At 35.6% G+C, this 18,817-nt stretch overlaps 2 protein-coding genes and 1 long non-coding RNA gene across 49 annotated transcripts; 1 reads left to right on the forward strand and 2 right to left on the reverse strand.

Annotated features, from left to right (window-relative positions):
- Positions 1-3,469: 3,469 nt before the first annotated feature.
- On the reverse strand, positions 3,470-7,167 carry LOC103853640 (E3 ubiquitin-protein ligase RGLG4). 47 transcript variants are annotated; one of them, XM_033284076.1, is made up of 10 exons: positions 6,713-7,167; positions 6,423-6,636; positions 6,236-6,349; positions 6,061-6,158; positions 5,919-5,985; positions 5,735-5,830; positions 5,554-5,650; positions 5,463-5,475; positions 5,105-5,201; positions 4,346-4,891 (listed from the first exon to the last, which is right to left on the reverse strand). In XM_033284076.1, the coding sequence occupies exons 6-10, from the start codon at positions 5,823-5,825 to the stop codon at positions 4,815-4,817; spliced, it is 375 nt and encodes a 124-aa protein (XP_033139967.1). In that variant the 5' UTR covers positions 5,826-5,830; positions 5,919-5,985; positions 6,061-6,158; positions 6,236-6,349; positions 6,423-6,636; positions 6,713-7,167; the 3' UTR covers positions 4,346-4,814. The 47 variants fall into 47 exon arrangements, 22 of the variants coding, with proteins under 22 accessions (XP_033139967.1, XP_033139966.1, XP_033139961.1 ...); XM_033284075.1 differs by having other exon boundaries at positions 5,914-5,985; XR_004454910.1 differs by having other exon boundaries at positions 5,554-5,830; positions 6,061-6,105.
- An 8-nt stretch (positions 7,168-7,175) lies between these two features.
- LOC103853841 (cyclin-dependent kinase F-4) lies at positions 7,176-10,496 on the forward strand. Its single transcript, XM_018656193.2, is given in 11 exon segments — positions 7,176-7,352; positions 7,681-8,149; positions 8,244-8,322; positions 8,407-8,475; positions 8,553-8,642; positions 8,736-8,780; positions 8,782-8,875; positions 8,966-9,045; positions 9,187-9,390; positions 9,475-9,583; positions 9,685-10,496. Coding segments are annotated over 8 exon segments (480 nt in total). The 5' UTR covers positions 7,176-7,352; positions 7,681-8,141; the 3' UTR covers positions 9,202-9,390; positions 9,475-9,583; positions 9,685-10,496.
- Positions 10,497-10,630: 134 nt separating this feature from the next.
- LOC103853643 lies at positions 10,631-18,163 on the reverse strand. Its single transcript, XR_630304.3, has 2 exons — positions 11,714-18,163; positions 10,631-11,633 (listed from the first exon to the last, which is right to left on the reverse strand). It is a non-coding gene; the product is annotated as an uncharacterized LOC103853643 (long non-coding RNA).
- Between the last annotated feature and the right edge of the window lie 654 nt (positions 18,164-18,817).

Below are 18,817 nucleotides of genomic sequence, written 5' to 3' on the forward strand. Positions count from 1 at the left end.
ATGATTCCATCCATGTCCTTGCAACACTTCTAACAACATAGAGCTTTTCTTCTTGTGCTGCCTTTTCTCAGACAAGATTCCTTCTTTGCTTCTTTCTCAGCTCTGATAACGTTCTTGCATTATTATAGTCTCTGCACGAGCGTGCTCACGCTGTTGAACTGAAGTCAGGTAAGTATCCAGTGCATGAGCAACTTCTTGCCGATATTGACAATCCAGCCTTCGTTCCACGTGTTCTCTAGTATCTCTGTACTTCTCAACCCGAGCTATTGCATAGCGAAGCATTGCACTCTCGTGCAGTATCTCTGCTTCAACGACCGATACTTGATTCGTAACATCTTCCTCTATTAGGGTTTTGTGGTTGACGTTGATCATCGGATACAGATCATCGTCATCATTGCAGGATGTACAGATGTGACAAGGTTCTTCTTCTTCCTCTTCTTCTTCGCTCTCGGTCTCAGCGTATTCAGACACACGCATCACAAATCCTCTACCATTCTTTGAAAAGATATTGAGATTCTTGACGAGAGAGTTCATCTCAGAGACCAAGCTATCGAAACCATAAGGTTTATTACTAATCCTATAGTAACTTGGCGGACAAGGAGATTCTAGAACGATTCTCATCAAGAGATTAATTCCACAAGAGATCGTCTCCCTTGTTGTACCTTTAATTGATTGAGTCTAACTCCGTCGAATCGAAAATAATTTTCTGCACCGTTACAATCTCTACACTTCTACAACAACATGTGTTTATATAGGCGAAGGAGGTAAAAAAAAAGGAAATTTATAAAGAAATCTAAAAGGAATGAAAAGATTGATTACCGAGTACAAAAAAGGAAACTAACGTTAAAAAAAAAAAAAAAAAAAAGCTTGGACAGGCGGCCACATAAAATTATGAATCGTACGGTTCATATTTTTAAATGACGTCATCAACAAAGATATCAACGGTTTAGGTGTAAGTTGTTACCGTAAGGTTGAGACGCAGAAGATTATATTCACAAAAAAATAACGCGGCAAGGAGAGAGAGAGATAACTTCTACTGTAGAAGCTCTGGATAACGTCTTTTCCCGCGGTCGGAGACGGAGGTTATGCCTTTCGGCTCTTGAGGTAAATAAAAGATCTTTCTCATTTTGGAGTAATTGCGATTTATAGGGGTTTTTCTTTTTGTTTCTTTTATTTTTGTTTGATTGGCTTCGCGTTTCCGAGATCTGACGATTCGAATTTGACGTATCCGAGTTGATTTTGAATTTCTTGGTTAGTTGAGATCTGTGTACGGAGGAATAATGTTGCTGAGATTACTAGCATTAATAGGAGGGATCTACTCTATGTTCCATTGATTGCAATTAGGGTGAGAGCTGTGACTTGTTATTGAATTGTTATTGATTACTAGTTCCTTGTCCGCGCTACGCGCGGATAGTATTTTGATTTTTTTTTCATATTTTTGTACTATTATGTCAATTGTTTAGTTTTATAAAATTTTATGTTTTTACTGTAAATTTGGAATTAAAAATCTAATTTTATCTTACTGTAAAGTAAGTTAATTTTTTTGAATCTTACCACAACACATTATTCATGAAGAGAATATAGATGGTCTTTATATACTTATTTGGTGTAATATTGAAATTTTTGATGGTTTGTTTAAATGGTTTTTAGATTATATATTTTAGGATTGATTTTCGTGACTATATTCTATAATTGTCTAAAAAAAATTGTTTGTCCCATATAGACATCCACGTAAATATGGACTTCTGATAAATTTGTTCATTAGGATATTTAGTTTCACTTTCAACTTTATTCTCTTTTTTTTGGCACTCTCATGCTAGCTTGTGGGGCTAGCCAACTTGGTGCAAAAGGGTTTTCAAAAACTGATCGAGTGCGCGTGATCGGACACCTTTTGCTAGGTTATGCGTATGGAATTTTGAAGATCTAGGAATATAAGCAATAGAAAGTTCATAAAATTCTTTGGATACAGCTTGTATTTCGTCGAGCTCCGAGTCCAACGCAGGCCAACCTTCCTCCTTTTGAATGAGTATAACCAGTTGTTCACAGTCGATTGAAAGACCATCTCTATATGTCCAAACTTCAGTATCACTTGCATTACCCATAGCAAACCTTCAGCTTCCGCTTACAGTGGTGATTTGGTGTGTGTATATCGGCCCTTGCTCCAAACAGCATTGGAAAGTCACCATCCATTAACACAAAGCCAAGTCCAGATATGTCTCTTTCATTTATTCAGGATGTCTAGCAGGGGCATTTCTTTGCCGAGGAACAGTTGTTTCCGTTACCTCAACTCCCATATCAATCTCCATAATCTCGCCTATACATTGAGCTATCTTTAAATTTTATTCGCTAATGGGAAATACATAATTCCTACGACACTATTAATGATTGTTTTTTTTGTAACACCGATACGGCAGACTTATGTTTGATTTAACAAAACTCTTATTTTAATTTTGTATTAAAGAATCAATTATATTTTATATTATCCATAATTTTAGTAAATTTGCTTATTTGTCATGTTTTTATTAGGTTTTAGCTAAATCATTGATTTATTATTTATTTTTAGCTAAGTCACTAATTTATTAATTTTAAAAATACCATTAATTAATCTTATATATATATTATAAAATGAAATTTATTTTAGTAATATTAAATTTTTTATTTAATATTAAAATTTAGTTAATTTCTCTTATTTGTCATATTTTATTAGGTTTTAGACTTTTATCTAGGTTATTGATTTATTATTAATTTCTAACTGATTCGCTAATGTGTTAATTAAAACAATACCCTTAATGAATTTTATATATAATTAAATTTTGTTTTAATCATATAAAATTTATATGTTATATTAATATTAAATAATTGATTCTAAAATAATATAATAAAATGATCAAAAGTTTTTAAAATCAGATAATTCTTATATATATTTTGTTGCTATATGAAAACAATATTTTTATTATAAAAGTTAAATAGATACAAAAAATTATAATTAAATATTATTCAAGAAAAAAAAATTATATAAAGATATTTTCTAAACTATTTCAAAGATATGAGTGTTTTAAAAAAATTTACACAAATATGAGTCTGTATTGTTGATGACAAAAAAAAAATTACACAATAATAAGTATATATTTTGATAAAATATTTGACATAAATATATACTTTGATGTTTGATTTAACTATCTGAAAACATATATTATAACTTATCATGCTGGTTTTAGATTAATAAGATATAAACTAATAATTATTGATAAGAAAATTATGTCCACATGTGCCGGCAAAACACCTAGTTTTATATTATACTGTGTGATCTCTAATGTGAAAATAGTTTTTATTTTCCTTAAAGTTATAGAATTACATTTATGTAAATTTATTTTTATTATAGTAATGCAAAATATTAATATTCAGACATTTATAAGCAATCTATAGATTAGTCTATTATTTTGTTATGAGGAATGTGAGACATAACAAAGAAACACATAGCTTTCAACCAATTCACGGCATCCCTTATCATTTTACATGAAAGAGTTCCCACTTCTCAGCACAAAAAAAAAGAGAATAAAACAAAGTTAATCTTCTATATATTTTTATGGTTACCCCTAGCCGGAAGTAAATATCTCTACTGCTCTGCATTGTCTCATGAAGCAGCTGATCATTCAATCCTTATCATAACCATAAACGAAATATCTATAAGCACAATTTCTTATAGTTACAAAGTAGTATAAACTGATTAAGACTCCCCAGAATCCCTTCCTTCTACATGTTTCCTCCTTATCCTCGTACAATCCAACAACTTGCAAATACTGAACAAACAAACATAGCAGAAATCAGATCGAAAATAAAATACAACTAGTTCAACAAACAACTTAAGCATGGTAAACCTTCTCGAGTTCTCGTGTTATGATTACATCAAGCTCTGTGTTCCTCCCAGAAAGAGAGATATAGATTCTAATAAGCCTTAGCAACCCTAAGGCACACTTTTTAAAACCCAGGGTTCTATAATACCATACATGTATATCATCAAAAACTCAACATTCCACAAGTTCATGTCACTGAAGAATCTAGTTTGCAGTTCCGCAGAGACATCATTAAGGCCATACATATGTCGCTGAAAGATGATTGCTTACACTGGGTTTATATTAAAAGTTTTGTTATTGAAATGCTGTTCATTTACCCTGAATAAAATGTGGACGTTCATCAAATCATCCACCAACTATTCTTTTTTTTGGTCAACATCCACCAACTATTCTTTTTGACAATTTTTATATAGGAAAACACTAACATGTGATTGATATATAATTAAATAATATTTCATAAATTTTAGAGTCTGACAAAAGACAATCAAAAATATCAAAAAGATTGTCTTGATTAGCTGTTTGAGCAGCAACTGTTACTAATTCAACGTAGCACGACAACAAACAGCTTTTTAAAATATCATTATTTTTGTTTCGTATAATCAAAAATTAGGTTCGAAGTAAATTGTTTTAGGGACTTATGGAGTATACATTAAGACGTAGTGTGAACACCCCAATGAAAAAACATATGTTCGTGGTCAAAGCATGCCGGCTCTTCAAGAGTTAAGACATCACGAGTTATAATAAGTCTCGTAAAAAGCTTTACCAGTGTGGGATTCACAAATGATTCCGCTCAACTGTCCTGATGCTTTGTCTGCGGAAACAGACCCAGCTTGAAGACGACTTCAACTGCCACTTTCATGACCATTGGTTTCGCATGGCGAAAGCTTTGACAGGATCCTCACGGTACTGCAACACCTATCAAAATTTCACCTGCCTGTGTTTCTTAAGTTTCTGAAAGGTTCAGGACAAAGCGTCTTCATAGCGAACAGCATGAGAAGCATCATAGGTTGTCTCTACAGAGGCAAGATCCTCAGCCACTAATAGGTCATCAAGCAACACCCTAAAGTATCAACAATTTGTAATTATGTTGTTGTGATGCCATCTTTTGTCAAACATCAGCTGACAAATTGATATTGCTTCTTGTCGCCGGACACATGAAGTTTTCCATTTACAAAGAACTAAATAATCCATCAAACAATTTAACTATTCTGATGGAGATAAGAGAACCAAAGAAGAAGAAGTTTTCATACCGCTGCATGCTGATATCTCGCAGATACTGAGACACCGGGTGCTACAGCTCATTCCCAACTCCATCACTATGCTTAGAAAATTCATGTGCTCCAGAGACTATCGATTCATTAGAAACAAATATTAATCCCCTCAATAAGCATTCAAGCCAAGGCAGTCCATTGATTTTTTAATTTCACTCCACAGAAAGTTAGCACCGTCTCAAAAATGATCATTATTAAATAACTGATAATATCATATTTCTTGACAACAATAGAAGTTAATAATTTTGTTCTCGTAGGAAGTCCACAAAGTCTTACACATAATTTATGCTTGTAAATTCTTTAGTGTGTTAAACACAAAAATACAGAAATGACTTACATCCTCATCTGCCCTGCAACATAAAACAGAAAGTGTTCATTGAACTGTTAATAAATTTTTAGTTGGAAGTGAATGATGAAAACATCTTTACCCTCCTTGGATCCATTCTTCATCTGAATCACAAATTAGATCAGTAAGAGAAAATTCCCTTTCTTTGGCTAACTCTGATGGTCCCTCTCTCATGATCTCTGTGAAATTCAGAAACTTTGCAGAGAGCAGATCAAGATCGAAAAAGGATACAAATGGAACTGAAATTGGAGATGAGATGATACCTGAAAGATCGACACGCTTAGGGATAAGGTCACCCATCTTCCTCATGTCTGCCCATGGCCCGTCTCCAACACTTACTAAAACAATCGGCATATGAGCTGAATTGTGAGAAGAACTTCAGAGAATTAGCTTCTGGAAATATAGAGTTGCCGAAATGAAGAAAAAAAAAGAGTTCTTTTACCTTACGTTAAGAAATAGTTGCTTTCTCTTGTTGTCTGAGTTCCCCCTAGGCCATATCGAAACATCTCAGTCCCTTCACATTCAGAATGTGGCCTTCTCATTAAGCATTCATACTCTGTTTTCTCTATTTAAAAACTTTAAACTTTACATGCCCATCGGCGCCAATCACCAGAACATGAAACTGGCGGTTGCTCTGTTCAACAATGTCGACAGCAGCATCGATGAGCAGTTCATACGATGTTGGCCCTTTTCAACAAAAGCTATTCAAAATCTTGATTGTTTGGTACTGAAGGTAGAGATGTTACTAAAGAGAAGAAAAATACCTGATAAAGGAAAGTTAGGTGTGAATCCTCTGTAACATGGTAAGACATCTTCAAAGCCATGGCTTGGAGAATTGTCACTGTGCAAACTGAACACTTCCTCGCCATGGGTAGTAGCTGAATAATGATGAGAAAAAAAAACACAGTGAGTCAAAATTGAAGATAAAATTATTTTGGGAAACAAACTCACAGTCGACAAAGCCGAAACAGGAGATGAAGTTGTCTTCATCGGAAGGAGCCAACGTTTTGCCAATAACAAAGATTGCATTCTCATATGGATTCACAATTTCTCGGAGAGCCGAACGAAGTTTACCCAGGTCGGTATCAATGACAATTCCTAAACGATGAGATGTGGCTAGAACTCCATGTAGGTGATATATTCTGAATGAAAGTGTAGTAAAAGCCTGAGAAAGTGGAGCAGAAAGGTTACTAAACCTAATAACGTAAGATGTTCTCATGCCGATTTAGAGTTGCGTTTACCTCGAGTATAAGAGCCATCTAAACCTAGTTGTGGAAAAGGGAAAGAGATCTGAAGTCGCATAGGATAGTGAAGAACAGGAGGAGATCTGGAGCCGCGGGCAAGGAGTATACGCACAGCGGAGTAGTCGGAGAAGCAGCGGCGGAGGCGAAGCGACAGAGTTAGAGTCGCAGCGGCAGAATCAGTCGCAAGGGCAGATTGAGAGATGCAGGCATCAGAATAGGTCAAAGACAGAGATGTGGAGAGAGTGGAAACCATGGCTGTGGAAGGGAATCGTCGGAGACAATCGAAGAAGATAGCAAAACGATTTCAAATGGGCCACAGACAATTTTAAAAGCTCATCTCGACAAAAAAAAAAGAAGATGTGAAGTGGCAAAAAGCAAGCTTTCTATTGGTTGATTATTTAGTCCTACGTGGATAGCTTCTCTGTTGATTATATTCAGCTTTTAGTATTGTATTGATTAGGTTATATTAAAGCTTCATTTCATTTCGAGTGGATTTGCTTCTTTTGAGATTATGGAACAAGATTACATCTGCTCAGGCTGCTGCTACCACTATCGAATTTTCTCACTGCAAGAATCTCTCTATTGGCGGTTACTGCCTCTTTCGTGAACTGCACTTAGCTGCAAATTTCTAAGTCAGGTATGTTTTTTCACGAAGCTATTGACATTTGCATTTTAGCTTATGTTTCTACTATATGGCTTGCATAAAATTGTCTTTTTTTTTTTTCTTAACATATTTGATGGTGACACGTAGCTGTAAATTTAATTAATGTCAGTTGAGGAAATAAGATTTTTATATTAAAAGTCTATACAATTGGTGTGTCAATAAATATGGAGATTTAGAGAAAACGAATAAAACTGCTATAAAAGTTAGGAAATCTCAAAAAAAAAAAAAGGAATGATAAATGATAAGATCTAAAACACGTCATATACTCCAAACTTATCGATGCATGATTGTGTTTGTGCAGGGCTGATGTCTGCAAGTTATCATTCCTTTGCATAGTCCTAGAGTCTTATCTAAACCTTGGTCTCTACAGTTTAAAAATTCTGTTAGTCCCTATTCCATATCTGCTTCTTATGGGCGCTGACTGAAGAAGGATGTATCAGTTTTTTTTCTCTTCAAAGTTTTGACATGTCGTAGCTTTGATAAGTCTTTTTCTCGAGTCTTCCAACCTTGAGTGAATTGTTGAGAGCCTGGGTTTCTTACTTAAAAACATCCCTTCTTTTTGGTTCTTTGCGTCGTCCAGTTCTCAGTATGTTTTGCGTTCTTATCTTGGCCAGCCAATTTATTTTCTAAGTAAATAACGGTTAGCCAGAGAATCTTTGAGTTTGCTGGCATACGAACAATTGGAAGATTGAAGTTACAGATATATTTTCATAAGTTCTTTACAAACAAAACTAAAGAGGATACTGTGTTTAACCAAGAGCCATGGAGAGGTACGTTTGATTTTCTTTATCTGTTCTCTAACTTTGGCTTTAGACCCTTGAGTTATAATTTATGTTTCCTTTTCGATGCCTTATGCAACTGTAGGTTTAATTTTGTCAAAGAAGTTGGTGATGGGACTTTTGGGAATGTTTGGCGAGCTGTCAATAAACAGACTGGTGAATTTGTAAGTTGTTTTTTTCTTAAGATATCAAGGCTTCTATACTATTTGTGCTTGATTATTAGGATCTCTGAAGTTTTCTATGGACAGGTTGCAATTAAAAAAATGAAGAAAAAGTATTACTCTTGGGAAGAATGTGTTAATCTGAGAGAAGTGAAGGTATTGTATCTCCTTCACTGCAAATGTTATCAGTCTTTCTTCTTGTATGTTTACTGATCATCCTTTTTTCAAACTAGTCTCTTAGTAGGATGAATCATCCAAACATTGTGAAGCTGAAGGAAGTTATCCGCGAGAATGATAACATGTACTTTGTGTTTGAGTACATGGTATACTTCTTAGTTCTTGCAACTTTTTGTTTGATCTTTTTTCTATAGTTCTTTCTTCACCAGTGCCCTAAATATTCTTATTGTTCTTAGCAGGAGTGCAATCTTTACCAGCTTATGAAGGATCGCCCTAAGCTTTTTGGCAGAATCTGATATCCGAAATTGGTGCTTTCAAGTCTTTCAAGGCCTTTCTTACATGCATCAGCATGGATACTTTCACCGTGATCTTAAGCCAGGAAATTGATACCCTTGAGTTACCAGTATTAACTCATGTGCGTGGAGTTCGACATTATTTCTCAAATCAGTTACTGTTTTTCCTGATATAGAAAATCTATTAGTCTCTAAAGATGTCATTAAGATTGCTGATCTTGGCCTTATACAGAATATGTCTCGACACACTGTTAAGGTTCACTTCCCTTATCTGTTGAAATGGATCCTTAAGAAAATCATTCTATTTTTAGTGTTGTGGTGATTGGCACACATCTTTGACATGTTCCACATATCTGCCTTACTGGCCACTAAATTATGTGCTCTAAATGTGTAACAGGTACAGGGCACCTGAAGTACTGCTACAGTCATATGTGTACACGTCTAAAGTCATTTAGTGTTCTCAAAACTCCAATAGAAATAAGTCTTTCAGTATGGTGTTGGTCCATTTCTTAATGAAATTTTGCTTGTGTTCAGATATGTGGGCAATGGGCGCTATTCTGGATGAGCTGTTGTCGCTTCGCCCCCTTTTTCCTGGAGCTAGGTATTTGTCAAATGGTGATCACGTTCAGTTTTTCCTGATTAAACAACGTTGTGAATGTGATAATATCTCTTTTAATGTGCGCAGTGAAGCAGATGAGATATATAAAGTCTGCAATGTGATAGGTAGCCCAACTCAAGAGACATGGTTGGAGGGCCTTAATCTGGCTAGTGTCATTAATTACCAATTCCCTCAGGTAAATTTTTTGCTCAAATCTTCAATAATGTTTCTGGAGGAAAATGCGTCATGATCCTTTTTTATATAGTTTTGCATACTATTAATGATACTATCTTGCAGAGGCGATTAACCTTGTTGAGCGGCTATGCTCATGGGATCCCAACAATAGGCCGACTGCTGCCGAGGCTTTACAGCACCCGTTCTTTCAGAGTTGTTACTATGTTCCACCATCTCTCCATACCAAAACGTCTGTTGGGCAGAGAGGGTCTCTCGAGCATCAGCAGCAGCAATCAGTCAAGAGGTTGCCGGCGACTTTGACCAATACTGCTAATAATAAGCCGTTCAACAGTTATGCTAATGCAAAGGCAATGGTCCTCCTTTTGGCGCTTGTCAGACCCAGCGGAATTTGGAGACAGCATGGAACAACAAAGCCATGGGAAGTTATCATGTCAGAGATGCTAAGTATATACCACCGCCTGGAAGGAAGAGTCCTTGCAAGTAAATTTACATTTTTAGTCCTTCTATTGGGTCTTTCCTCGTGGGCCATCAGAGACTGCGAATAAACTGGCAAATGCAGTGGTTGGCGGGGGAAGATGGAGTCAGAGTCAAAGGCAACAACAACCGGTTATGAAAGCAGGGTGGGTGGGAGAAAGTGGTGACATGTTCCTTAGACCTACACAGCCTCCCAACCCCTACTCTAGGAGAATCGCCGGTTAAAGCCCAAAGACTCTTTGGGCTTTTGATCATCATCTTCCAGAGAGTCCAAAGTCGTTTGAAGACTAAGCTATGTTTGATTTCCTTTTTCAAAACTATCTTTCTTGTTCGTCGAACTTCTTCCCTCTGTACTGACTTTAATGTTTCTGTCATGACTTTGACTATTTTGTATGAAGTACTTTTCATTTCTCAATAAAGCTGTCGACTTTGGGCCTAAATTCTTCTTTTCTTTTTGTTATCAACGTAGATAAATTCATGAAGATTTTATTAACCAAAGGATGGACGACGAAAGTTTCATTGCGCTGTACGCTCTTGAATCGATATGTGAAATTTGAATTTGCCTTTTAACTGGATTATATTTCCATAATAACAATCAACAAAATAAGTTTATAATCATTACATATATACGCATATTCATGTTCTCTTGCGTCGTCTATGCTCATGTCAACACAAGCCCTGACTCGAGGAAAGGCAAAGATGTATCCCTTGTTTAATTCTCGTGCGAAGTAATGAAAGAACTCGGCGAACCACAAGTGCAATTCATCTAATCTACAACAAAATGTACATAAAATAAAAGTCTAATTTCTTAATAATCGTGGAGGCAGAAAAACTCTGAGAACCGTACCAAAGTAACATAAATCGAATGACAAAAAAAAAATGATATTTTGTAATTAATTAAACTTTTAGAATATGGCAAAACAAAATAAAAAAAGTTAATTTTGTATTTGACCATGATCATTTCTTAATAAAACCCTATAGTCCTTGATTAACTAATTCGACACTAGATCCGGGGAAATCGCATGCATTCAGCTTAGCACATGCCAATCCTAAATTTAGATAAATTAGGTACTGTTTTTTACATAGGTTTAAAATCATTCTACATATTTTTGGGTATTAGATTTTTGTAGAAAATAAACATTTCACTTATTTTTAGTTATTCCAATATTCCAATTGGTAAAACAATTTAGTAAGCCAATTATATTTAATTATGAGAATATCAGTTGTATATAGATGCACAAAAAACATATTTGGATTTCATTTATTATTCCATCAAAGCTTTAGATGTATAAGCAAAGTACATTTGATCATATATGATACTACATGGTAATGATGTTCATATATTAATTATTGGTTTTTTTATTGGTAAGACTGTGGCAGCTACACGGGCAATCCTCCCCTGGGCAAGCCTTCATCGCTTCAATAAGCTTATTGTTCTCTTCAATACAATTATCTATGATTTTCAGCTGAGACTCAATTAATCTATCTATATTTAAATGTCGGATTGCTTCAAAATGTTGGCTGTCCAAAATAATCTTGTTTTCATCAAGGTATTCAATTAAAGTTTTCTCCAAACCCTACATTGCACAAAATATAATTAACCCTTATAGAAAAAACAAAGTACATAAGAGTACGAATAGTGTAAATAAATACTAACCCTCACGTGCTCTTCATCTTCTTTTGATTCTTCCTTCATAAGGATGAGTTCACCAATAACATCGAAAATTTCATCACTTAAGGAAGCCATTTTTTCTTTGGTGAATCTAAATCTTGAAAGATATTTAAAATTTTGTTTTCACTTTTTTATAAATTTTGGCACATTTATAGATTTGATGAATCAAGTCAGTCAACAACATTAAATGAATGTATATTTATATTGATGTTGTTCTTGGTCAAATATCCTTAATATATACATATTTACCAATATATAATACCATAAATGTTCCAATTTGGAATATGAACAACAATTTTATTGAAAATATATTATATTATCATATATGTTGTAAGAAAAGATACATTTCCTTAATTATTTGATTTTTAATTTCTATGGAACGAAATGAAGTCACAAAGATTTTTTATACTTTGCAAATAATGTTTTTAATATTTTTTTTATCTTTTTCTCTTTAAAACTCTAAAAATGTGACCTATATATAATTTATTAATAAATTTCACATAATTATTAATGTTATATAGGATAACGAAGGCAAAATATAAGGTTTATGTTTAACTAGAAACGAACTTCGAAGCCTGTAGTTGTATCAATTCCAGTGTGGTATTCCAATATTGTTAGAAACTTTCCCTAAATATCAGTAGAATAACCAAATACTATTTAAAAAAATAATGTATAAATTATGATATATCTGAATATCAGAAAATTAGAAACCTAAAATTAATTTATTTGTAAAGCTGATTCGTTCAGTTATCAAAAGATATAATTCTGAGAATACAACATGTATGGTCATATGCCCATGCTTTGAACATCATTTGAATATGCCCATGCTTTGAACATCATTTGAATATCCGGAAAGAAAGTCCATCTGTGAGCTGCATCTCTCTCTTAGAGTCGATATTTCTACAAATTCGGAATATTCTTAGGTCAATAAGAAATAATAAATATAATAAAACTAGTTATTGTATATTGTATTTAGTGGTATTTAAATCTTTTGGATTTTGAAATGTAAATTTTACATTTAGACTCTATTATTTTTTAATATCTTAAATATTTAAAAATTTTATATTGGGATTTTGCATCCTGATGCTATGTTTACATTCATATTCAATAGTATAGTGTTAATATATGAGTATTTTCATCCAAACTTAATGGGCATGTATATTTTTATGAGATTTGTTATGATTTTGCTATAATGTTTTTTAAAATCAACAAAATCAAATTTTGATTTAAATAGAGCTCATAAGAGTTCGTTTTATTTCTCGTTGTTAGCTGATCTCATAATTTCTTAGTGGCTTCTTCTTAGATTTTGAAACAATATGATGAGGTTGAAGTTTTGGTTCAATCGGATGAAGATGCAATTGTGTAGAGGGGTTGTCCCGGATGTTTCAGTTCTTGGTTCCATGTTTCGGGTTTGCTGTGGGTCAGTCAGTGTGTGTGGTGCTATTCGACTTGCTTCTTGGCTTTTCATCATAGACAAGAAGTTCAAGTGAGTTTTGTTTCTGTTAAATCCTCTTCGTTGCTTGTTCGCTTGACTGACTGTAGTCTTTTGCTACTAAACCTCTCGTTGTTTTAGGTTTTGACTTTGTTACCTTGTGATATAGTTAAAATGAAGAATAAAAGGAGGATGCTGAGTCAGCAATCCACGTGATCTTTCGGGTCAACTGCGTAACTGAATAGGTTGACTCTGTTTATAAACAGAGCAAATTTTGTTAGGAAAATATCAGAAAAATATTGTTGCATTTTCTCTTCTTCTCATTTTTCTCTAGAACTTTTCCAGAAAATCTCAGTTTATTGAGCTTCGTACTTGTAGTCGGAGTTTATCATTGTGAGTCAAATCGGTGTTTTATGAACATTGGATTTGTTGTTACTTGTTTCAAATCGAATATTATTTTACGGTATTAAAGGTATCAAAGCTCGATCTTTCATTGGAATCATCGATGGCGGAGACTAGATCGCAGGCGTTGTTGAAGGAAGCTATGATTCGAGAAGTGGAATGAAGCTTGGGATCGAAGATCGATCAAGTTCTCGATCGTACGCAGTTGTTGGAGACGACGGTAGCTGATCAGAATGCAAAGATTCTGGATTAGAATACGAAGATGGAGAAAATTTTCGCGGAGATGTTCGTAGCGATTCGTTTGATATCAATGCAACAGAATCAAGCTTTGACGAGTGATGACGTTAATATCAGACGAACGTCGCAGATTCATTCAACTTCTCCAACGATTCAAGAGAATCAAGCTGATCTAGGGAGAGGACGATCATGTATTCCACATAACTATTCAGGCATGACTCGCCTCACGAAACTTGATTTTCCTAGATTCAACGGCAAAAAGATGAAGGAATGGATAGTTAAGGTTGAGCAATTATTTATGATGGATAATACGCCGGAGAATATGAAGGCAGGATTGGCTTCGATTTATTTTGATGGTTGCTGCAACATGGCATCAGTCTGTAGTTCAAGAAGAAGAGAATCAAAATTTATTGTTCAACTGGCCATTGTATAAGTCGCTACTGGTGGAGAGGTTCGAAGAATTGTTTGACGATCCAATTGTTGAGCTTAAGAAGTTACAAGAGACGGATGGTATTGTGGATTATCATGGGAAATTTGAGTTGATTAAAACAAGAGTTAAGCTTTCAGAGGAGTATTTGGTCAGTGCTTATCTTTGAGGCCTGAGAATGGACACTCGGATGCATATAAGGATGTTTCAGTCTCAATCGGTACGCCAATGTTTGATGCTTGGGAAACTCTATGAGATGGCACATCCGAGGAAAGCTACACCACCAGTTTGGTCGCAGACTAAACAATCAGTAGCAACAAAGGCCGTGTTACCATATAAGAAGGAGGTTGACTACAAAGGGGGTTTGATAGTTAACAAAGACAAACCATTAGAGAATCAACCACGAAAGTTTCTATCATAAGAAGAAATGAGTAGAAGAAGAGCTGAAGGACTCTGTTACTTTTGTGATGAGAAGTTTATTCATGGTCATTATCTCAAGCATAAGAAGTCACAGTTGTTCATGATTGAAGTGGAAGAGGATGATGAGATTAATGATGAGGAGGAGGAGTTGGGAATGGAAGATGGAGGTGAAGTAGCTCAAATTTCGGTTAATGCTATTGATGGCATTTCTGATTACAAGACGATGAAAGTTAAATGAACACATGGGAAAATATCACTTTTCATACTCATTGACACGGGTTCAACACACAACTTTCTTGACAAGAGTGTGGCTGAGAAGTTGAAATGCACACTTAAGCCAGCTGGTTTAACAAAAGTGACAGTAGCAGATGGTCATAAGTTGGGCGTGTCAGCATTTGTGGAGGGGTTAGAGTCGAACTTTCACAGTATTACTTTTACAATTGATTTCATGCTGATTCCTTTGGGAGGTTGTGATATGGTTTCGGGTGTTCAGTGGTTGCAGCAATGGGGACCAATAACTTGGGACTTTTAAAACTTGACAATGTTATTCAAAATGGATCGCCGTAAAGTCTTGTTACATGGGATCAGAGAAAGATCTATACGGGAGGTGAAAGCTGCTAAGTTGAACAAACATCAAGAAGATTCAGTACAATTGTCAACGATTTCTACACAGATGTTGACAGAGCAAACAGAGGTGCAGTTGTGCTCTGCAGTTGTTAAGACAAGATCTGAAGAACTAGCGATGGAAGTGGAAAAACTAATTGAGAAGTATAAATATATTTTTGATGAACCTATAGCTTTACCACCATTGAGAGGTCATCATGATCATAGGATACCACTGATAGAAGGTGCTATTCAAGTGAACCAAAGGTCTTATTGCTATGCAGTACACCAAAAGAATGAAATTGATAAGATGGTTCAAGAGTTTCTCTCAGCGGGTACCATACAAGCAAACTATGGTCCATATGCTTCTCTAGTGGTGCTGGTTAAGAAGAAAGATGGTTCATGGAAGTTATGTGTGGATTATAGGGGATTTAACAACACAACTATGAAAGATAAATTTCATATTCCTCTAATTGATGATTTGATGGACGAGTTGGGTGGTTCCCGGATTTATTCGAAGATAGACCTTCGCGATGGTTATCATCAAGTGTGTATGTCTCCTCCAGATGTGCATAAGACTGTGTTTAAAACTCATAGTGGTCACTATGTTTACACAGTCATGCCCTTTGGACTTACAAACGCTCCAGCAACCTTTCAAGGCTTAATGAACTCAGTCTTTAAGGAGCTTTTGAGGAAGGGTGTTCTGATATTTTTTTTATGACATCTTAGTGTACAGCTCTACCCTTGAGCAACACTTGGGTTATCTTCGCAGAGTTTTTGAGTTGATGCGACAGAACAACCTCTTTGCTAAGCGTAGCAAGTGTGACTTTGCTACTAAACGGGTTAAATATCTTGGACATTTTATCCAAGCAGAAGGGGTGTCAACGGATCCAGAGAAGGTGAAAGCTGTTGCAGAGTGGAAGATTCCTGAGAATTTGAAACATTTGAGAGGGTTTTTGGGATTGGCTGGTTATTATAGGAGGTTTGTGAAGGATTTTGGAGTGATTGCCAGACCATTAACGGCTTTAACGAATAAAGAATGTTTACAATGGTCAGCTGAAGCAAAGCTTGCATTTGTTGAGTTGAGGAAGGCGCTTTTTGAGACACATATATTAGCTTTACCACGGTTTGATCAACCGTTTGTGGTGGAGACTAATGCTTGTGGTCAAGGTAGCGGCACGATTTTGATGCAAAATGGTCACACTTTGGCATATATAAGTAGACATTTGAAGGGGAAGCAACTTCGTCTTTCTATTTACGAGAAGGAACTAATTGCTGTAGTGTTTGATGTTCAGAAGTGGAGACATTACCTTTTCGTATGATATTTATTATCAAAACCGATCAAATGAGTTTGAAGTATCTCTTGGAGCAGCGTCTGAACACTCTTATTCAACAGAAGTGGCTCCCCAAACTCTTCGAGTTTGATTATGAGATCCAATACAAGCAGGAAAAGGAGAATCTTGCTGATGACGCCTTATCTAGAATGGATGGAGCTGAAGTGTTGCATATGGCCTTATTTGTGTTGGAATGTGATCTGCTGAAACAAATACATGAGACCTATGATAAAGATAACAAAGTAAAGGAGTTGATTGCGAGTTTGAAGAAAAAACCATTGTCTAAGAAACATTATTCATGGTCTCAAGAAGTGTTGCGTAGGAAGAATAAGATTGTCATTTCTGATGATCCGTTGATTAAGCAGGCAATCTTAGAGTGGCTGCATAATTCAAGTGCTGGTGGTCATTCCGGGAGAGACGTCATTAACTAACGAGTGAAAGGTCTCTTTTATTGGAAGGGAATGGCACTTGATGTTCAAAGATTCATTCGTGGCTGTGATACTTGTCAGTGCTGTAAGTATGACACCACGACATCTTCTGGTTTACTTCAACCCTTACCAATACCTGAAGCTGTGTGGACAGATATCTCTATAGATTTTATTGATGGCCTCCCTAAGTCTTCGGGAAAATCAGTGATATTGGTGGTTGTAGACAGATTAACCAAAGCAGCTCACTTTGTTGCCTTGTCACACCCTTACTCTGCTTCATCGGTAGCTTATTCCTTCTTGGATAATGTATTCAAGCATCATGAGTTTCTGAGATCCATTGTTAGTGACCGTGACAGTGTTTCTTAAGCGAATTTTGGCGTGAGTTGTTTAGTCTGCAAGGAGTGGCTCTTAACTTCTCAAATGCTTACCACCCTCAAAGTGATGGGCAAATAGAGGTAGTAAACATATGTCTGAAACATATTTGAGATGTATGTGTAGTGACAAACCGCATATGTGGAGCAAATGGTTGGCTTTAGTTGAGTTCTGATACAATTCCAACTTTCATACTTCAATCCAAATGACCCCTTTTAAAGAAGTTTATGGTCAGCCTCAACCTCAACATTTGCATACCTTCCAGAAGAAACAAAAGTTGATGTCGTGGCTAGATCATTGGAGGAGCGCGAGAAGATGGTTTTGTTGTTGAAGTTTCATCTGATGCGAGCTCAACATCGTATGAAACAAGTGGCTGACGAGCATCGAATGGAAAGAAGCTTTAACGTTGGTGATTCTATCTTTGTTAAGCTGCAGCCCTGTAGGCAACAGTCAATGGTGTATCGTTCTATTGAAAAGTTGTCTCCGAAGTATTATGAGCCTTATGAGATTTGTTGATCTCTGTGGGAAGGTGGCGTATAAATTGAGGTTACCTACTTCATCAAGGATACACTATGCTTTCCATGTTTCACAACTGAATGAGGTGGTAGGTAATGTGCTGGTTTCTACTGAGTTACCAAAAGCGGTCAAGACGTGATCTCTAAGGAACCTGAGAGCATTTTGGAAAGGAAGATGGTTCGTCGTCAGCACCGTCCTACTACTATGGTGCTGGTGAAGTGGGTTAACGAGCCGAGTGATGAAGCTACATGAGAATTTTTCTTTGATGTGGAGAAGAGGTTTCCGAATTATAAACCTTGAGGTCAATGTTTTCGAATGGAGGGAGATTTGATATAGTTATAATGAAGAATAAAAGAAGGATGCTGAGTCAGCAATCCACTTCAGCTTTTGGATCAACTGCGTAACTGAATGGGTTGACTCCGTTTATAAACAGAGCAAAATTTGTTAGGAGAGTATCAGAAAAATATTGTTGCATTTTCTCTTCTTTTCATTTTTCTCTAGAACTTTTCCGGACAATTTCAGTTTGTTGAGTTCCGTACTTGTAGTCGGAGTATATCATTGTGAGTCAAATCAGTGTTTTATGAACATTGGATTTGTGATTACTTGTTTCTACGGTATTACCTTGGTCTTTTAGGATGGTAAAAAGGTTTAGTTGTAGGAATTTTCTTGTCTTGAGTTATGTTTCAGTTTTTTCTTTTGGGTTTTAGTTTTATTCTTTTGGGTTGTATTTCAAGAGATTTTGACGTGTTCAACTGGCTTAGGTATCGCAACTTGTATTCCATGCAAATGTTTAATATAAATCAATTGAGTGAACCAAAAAAATAATACTGAAACTGAAGAATGGGAGGGAGAACGATTTGATCCAGCCCTAAAGAAAAGGTTAGATACCCTGAACGATTTCAAGCATCGACGTGATCT

The sequence above is a fragment of the Brassica rapa genome, chromosome A02, assembly GCF_000309985.2.
Source record: "Brassica rapa cultivar Chiifu-401-42 chromosome A02, CAAS_Brap_v3.01, whole genome shotgun sequence".
Taxonomy (NCBI): domain Eukaryota; kingdom Viridiplantae; phylum Streptophyta; class Magnoliopsida; order Brassicales; family Brassicaceae; genus Brassica; species Brassica rapa.